Here is a 6,396-nt window from a genome sequence, read left to right as displayed (position 1 = left end):
GAACGAATGAAAACTAAATGTCTTTGAATATCTTTATTATCATTTAAAAACGAAAATTAAAATGACCGGTAAAAATAGATTATGACCGGATTTTTATGACCCTGTCGATCAAAATGACCGGCGACAAAAAAGTCTAGCGCAACCTCTGCTGTGACCTCATCTCTCACTTGTGAATGCAATATCTCAAGAAGGCCTGGAGGGAATTTCCTCAAATTTGACACAAATGTCCACTTGAATTTAAGAATAAACTGATTAGAATTTGGTCAATGTCAGTATGACCTTACAAAACATATTTTTGGCCATAACTCGTGAGTTCTTATGCCACTTACAATACAATTTCACAGAAATAGAATAAAATAATGAAGTGATGATATTTTATATCCAAAAGGTCAAAGGTCAACTTCACTGTGACATCATAATGTTCAGCATAAAACACTTTTCTGGCCATTATTCAACATCATATCTCAGGAACAGAAGGGGAAACATTTGGTCAGATACTGAATTTGTTTGAATTCTAGTTTGACATGAGGTTTACAGTGTACCATCAAGATTGTCCATTATCCCTGAAATCATGGCCAAAGCCAGATTTAGGCCATGACTCAAAGTCCCTGCTCCCCAAAATAAATTCTCTAAAATGATAAGTATTTGTGATATGTAGCTTAGCACATTTTTATTGAAAAGAAACGGGTTTTTCACAGTTTCAGCAACTTTTCCTTTAACGGGACATTTCTTTCCAAGAAATCCCTCTGACAATAAACTACTGCCTATGAACTGTCTCAGAACTTTGTTTCTATTCTCCCTTGTATTTGCATTTATTTGTATCAGATTTTAGAGATCTTTCCAGTAAACTTTCTAAGAAATCATGGGCCCCTCAGAATAAAATGTTATCATTTGATTTCCCAACTCCAAGATCTAAATGTTGTTTTAAAGCTCCCTCAGCGACATTCTGGTGAAGGAATACTGAATCCAGATGGAAAGATATTGAATCTAAAAATAAAGGCACGCAAATTTCCACGTCCTGCGTATGTGGGGAAAAAGTGTCTCCAGAGGGAGCTGTGTAAAGTCTGATAGATGCCCTCAAGTGATGATACGTCGGGTGGGTCTGAAGACTACAAGTTTGAAAAAAATCTGGAGGTGTGGAGTTAGAAAGAAGTGAGTCTAACAAACCTCTGTAGCCTGCTGCTCATGTGTTGCTTCGGGTTACACTAGCTTAACACGCCAAATCTCAACCAACTGTTGACAGTCTTATTTATTGTGGCTAACGTAGGTGCCAGCTTGGACAATGTGTGGAATAAAAAAGTCAATCTATCTGGTTCTGCTACATCCATTTTGATACTTTTTTAAATTTGTCCATCCTGAGTCTGACAGTGCTGTAGGAGTGACATGATAGATCAGTGGCATTCTCTGTCATTAAAAACAAAAACAAGATGAAGCATGAAGCATGTCTCACAGTAGTGACAGGGCCACAAGCCTGTAAATAAAAGACTTGAAAACTAAGTGAAGGCAGTCTATGGTTCAAAGCACTGAAATGGTGTTATTTGGATCCTCCTTAAAAGAAACTGACATAGAGACAGGTGATGATTGTGGTGTAGCTGCTGCTGATTTTTTCTTCCTATAGATCTACATCTTCTATGGCACGAGATCCAATGCTGAGTTTGTCATCCACAACGGCTTCTTCTTTCAAGACAACGCCCATGACCGAGTGAAGATCAAGCTGGGCGTCAGTAAGAGCGAACGCCTCTATGCCATGAAGGCCGAAGTGCTGGCACGAGCCGGCATCCCAGCGTATGTCCAACTAATCTTTTTCTCACAAGGGTGTCAAGGGCAAACATTCCTCCTCTTTTCTTTCTACATACCTACAAACACAGTGTCTGCTCTCATAGATGACTGAATGTGCAGTCTCTGCTTGAAGGGTTTTACTCTAAGGCTTTTAATATGGGTCAAGGAGAGCTTCAGGCTCATTACTAACTCCGTACACCTTTCATATAGCCGCAGTACACTTTTGTCTTTCAACAGGAGATATTTCAACCAATTAGGCCTCATTTGGCATAATTGAAATACATAATATAAATGTTGCAGCAAGTTTCTTTTTTTCCTCCCCCTCCCTACCAAGTGTCAATTTACCATCCACCCCAACACTTTTATCACCAAGAAGCTTAATCATTTTATCATTAGCCCCTTAATTGTATGCAGCATCCTCTGCTCGGCATTTTTAATCAGACGCCTTTTAATCTCTTATTGATGACAGTCTAAATCTCAACAGTGGAAATTAAATGAAACAATCCCTGTTGTTGTGGCAGTGCTCTATTAAACTGACAGATATGTTCGTAGATCACTTTCAGAGGAAACTGCAACAGATTCAGTGTCGGGTCTTGGTGAGACGTTGAGCGGCTGCGATCATCAGACGTGTTTGTACAACATGGAAATCACTCCTTTTGCCTCTACTTCATTTCTGTCTGATAAGTGGAATAAAGTGAGCACATCTGACTATTAATTTGTAATTAGCTCTTTTTCCCAAGTCTCCATAGACCCACAGCACATTTAGAGAAGAGAATTTCCACAGACAGTTTGCTCTCCTGAGCTGGATGCTCTGTTGATGGAGCAGTGGTCATAGGGATAATTTAATAGGTGTGGGGTGGTGTCTCTAATGTATTTGTGCAGTGTAATAATGTTGAGCCTGTGCTACTGATCACCACATCGATCACTTTACTGGAATAGGTGGAAAATATGGTCCTGTTCCAGATTACCAATTTATAGTTTGTGGAATGGTATGATGCGGAATGGATTTTTGCTGAGTACTGGATGAAAATTGTTTGATATGCTTTTTTGTTACACTGCTGACTTTCACAATCCCGAGAAATACTTCAAACAGCAACATTAATTTTATGTTTAGAGAGACGAGAGAAAGACAAGAGTTTGATTTGATAGAAACAGTTGACATGCAGGCAGAGGTGGTGTCCTCAGTCAATTCTTACATGCTATTGTGAAAGTCAAGGTGATTTGTGTGTAAAAGCTCCAGATTTGTTCTTTCTTCTTTCTTTTAGAGATCCCTGTACCCCAAAGTAAAAGACAAACTAACTAAATAAATTAGGGATGCATGATATTGAATATGGTATTTTGCCAATACCTGATATGCCAATATATAACAACTTAATTGCCCAATAACCAATACTGATACTGATATATCCACGTTTCCCTCACCTAATTTTAATGCTCAGGTCTCTTATGTAGTGAAATTCACATCATATTATGCATGCATACTCTTATCATGATGGCCCACCAGCAGTTGGAGGCATGAAATAATATACTTTTCAGTGTATGTAATAGTCATTTATTGTGCAAAAAATAAAAAGTAATTCTGATTCATTTTAAGGCCAACATCGGCTGATACTGATGATGTGCTGATATTATCGTACATCCCTAAAACAAACCAAATCCATGTTCATCTCATTCCAGAGATCCTTTTTTTTTTGTTTTTTTAAATTGCCTTTTTGAGAAATACCCTTACTTGTCTCTGTCTGAGAGTTGGAGGGGAGAAGATTGTCAATCTCATGCTAAGGTCCGCCCAGCACTTGCTGTCAGTGTTGTGTGTTTATTTATTTTAAGTGTGATCTGTTTTATAACTATTTGAACTTATCTGAAGTGTCTTTCAATACCATGAAAAGTGCTCTATAAATAAAATGTTATTATTGTTATTATTATTAGTATTATCATCCATTGCAGCATCTCTAGATTGCCAAATTCACTCCATGAGCACAGGTTTTAGTAAGTAGGTACTGAACATTGCAGCCTCACTGTGCGTTCACACCAAAAGCTGCCAGAGCTGCAAAATAGCTGAATTCACTCTAGCAGCGCTGCTGGTCAAATATTTGTGGCAGCGAAAGCAGCTCAAGTCGCTCATGACGTCACATTCTGAACGTTCGATGATGCTTCTCAATTTAAAGGAGCCGCAAAGCAGGGTTACTGGCTGGAGCACAGAAATGTGACTTTGTGCATTTTCCTGAGTACAGAAACTTTCACGTTTGGACAATGAAAACAGGATAAAAGTCTAAATAGGTCTGACACATTAAACACACACAGCCTGTGTTGCGTTCAGGCGTTGTCACGTAAATAACAAATTCCAGCACTTGAATAAGCCATAGCACAACACAGCAGCATGTCAAGTGGACCGAACCCGAACCAAATATGAGCAAAAATTTTTTGATTTGTTATCCCCCCCCAAAGCTGTAAACACTGGAAACACTGTCAAAGGTTTGGGTTCGAGTGCCTACTGTGCGATTAGTTAAACTGGTGGTAAGGAGAGCAAATTAATTACATTCCCGCTAATAACAAGCGTTCCACAACACAAAGAAATTGTTTAAGTATGTGTGCTTGTCCACATGTTGTCGGTTCAACGTAGAAGAAGACACTCTTGTAATTTGTGCTGCCGTATGGTACCTGCGTGGATGTAGCCGCCTGGTCTTGGTTCACGATATCCTCCAGGGCAGTGTTGCCAAGTCCGCTTATTATAAGCGACTTTGGGCTTGTTGTTCTGTAAAGTCGCTTACAAATATTGGTAGTCGCGGGTCGCGGTTTTTTTGGGCTTGTTTCTAAAGCGTAGTTGCTTATTTGGGCTTGTTCCCAGCTCCATAATAAGTTGTCAAGCAGATATTTTCGATATGTTATTGAAACGTTGGATAGTTTGTCTTGCCTGTTCCCTCTGTCCCTCCCCTTTCCCCATACACACAGGAGACATGTTCCCTCTGTCCCTCCCCTTTCCCCATACACACAGGAGACAGCAGAGTTTTTTCCCACCCGCATTCTGCTTCTAATTGGCTCTGACCCTGATGGCAACGAGTACTAGCCAATCAGAGGCAGAGCAGGGTAATGTGTTTTTTTCTGGTTAGGAAAACGTCAGTCCTGTAACTAAAAGAAAAAGTTAGATGAGTGCACTCTGCGCAGAGTTTATCTGTCCACATGGATGTAAATTGACAATCTGTACCCACGGTTTAAAATCCGTCCTCACGGATTGTAAAACCGTGCACACAGTTTATTTAATTTTCTCTCACCAGAACCTAGGGGGGCTCCGTAGAAAAAAATCGCTTGTTTTGGGCTTGTTTTCACAGGCCTGGTTGCTTACTTGTCTCGCGAGATCTGGCAACACTGCTCCAGGGCCGCTGGTCATTTGCAGCACAAACGCGTCACAGCTAATTTGCATAAAGTTAACCAGGCTTCAACTTTCATTTGCAGCTCAATTCGCCAAACCGCCACAGCTCATCGCTTTTGCATCTCAAAACGCCTCTAGTTGCCACATGTCCATTGAAAATGAATTAGACCTGTTGCCTTCGCAGCTCTGGCAGCTTTTGGTGTGAACGTACAGTCAGTGTGAAAGCAGGTCTCTGGGAAGCTGCATTACTGCACCGACCTGTTGTTCACCAAGAAGTAGTAGTAGCATGTGGGCAAATTGTGGAGCTTTAAACAAACCAGAATGTCTGTGTCCAGTCTTCAAGTTTAGCTAGACTAACCACGCCCTGACTCCAGCTTTGTACTAAATACAGACATGAGACTCATATCAATCTTCTCATCTATAGGGGCGTCGGTAGTCTAGTAGATAGTGCTGGTGCCCCACGTACAGAGGCGTTGCCTCGCTGCAGCATTTGCGGGTTCAAGTCTGGCCTACGACTCTTTTCTGCGTGTCAGTCCGCATTCTCTCTCTGTCTCCCCATTTCACACACTGTCCTGTCAATTAAAGGCAAAAAGCACAGAAAAATAATCTTTTTAAAAAAAAAAAAAAAATCTTCTCATCTATCTCAGAAAAAAAGAAAGTTGCCCCATTTCCCAAAATGTTGAACTATTCCTTTAAAGTCTGTCTGCAGTTTTATGCTGCTGTCAGTTCAGAATGTCAGAATCTATATTACAGGATTATTCTGCTATATGATGAGTCACATATTAGTGTACATGTAAACAATACACATTCTTTTAATTTTTGGTTATGTTTATAGATTCATTACTAATATGTTGGTCTGTATGTTGTGTTTTCAGGTCCTGTATCTTTGCTCTGCACTGTAATGAACCCCCCATTTCAGCTCAGCTCCTAGCCTTCCTCAGAGTGTTCTGCATGACAGAGGGTAAGACACTGAAAGATACACCAATACACACAAACAAACAAACAAACACAGCAACAGGGCATCCCCTATCTTGAAACCACAAACCTGGCAGCACATTCTAAAACAAAACATGCCACAGTATCCAACCTTCCTCGGAGACCGTCGTCAAGTGACCTCCGCACATCGCCGGAGAGGAAGAAATGGAGAAAAGGTGGAGGTAGAGGAGAAAGAGAGAGTAGCAGAGCAAGACCTGTCCATTCCTGAGCTGGTCAATTGATCAAGGCAGGCCACCAGATATTCTGAGGGAGTA

At 40.6% G+C, this 6,396-nt stretch overlaps 1 protein-coding gene across 1 annotated transcript in view; it reads left to right on the top strand.

Annotated features, from left to right (window-relative positions):
• The window catches only part of setd3 (SET domain containing 3, actin histidine methyltransferase), a 96,500-nt gene that overhangs the window by 83,894 nt on the left and 6,210 nt on the right, over positions 1-6,396 (top strand). The window contains exons 10-11 of the mRNA XM_050061963.1: positions 1,619-1,785; positions 6,022-6,107. Coding sequence (XP_049917920.1) covers positions 1,619-1,785; positions 6,022-6,107 — 253 coding nt within the window. The remainder of the gene's footprint in view (positions 1-1,618; positions 1,786-6,021; positions 6,108-6,396) is intronic.

Source organism: Epinephelus moara, chromosome 14 (genome assembly GCF_006386435.1).
Source record: "Epinephelus moara isolate mb chromosome 14, YSFRI_EMoa_1.0, whole genome shotgun sequence".
NCBI lineage: Eukaryota > Metazoa > Chordata > Actinopteri > Perciformes > Serranidae > Epinephelus > Epinephelus moara.
This window is presented reverse-complemented; position numbering and strand designations above follow the sequence as displayed.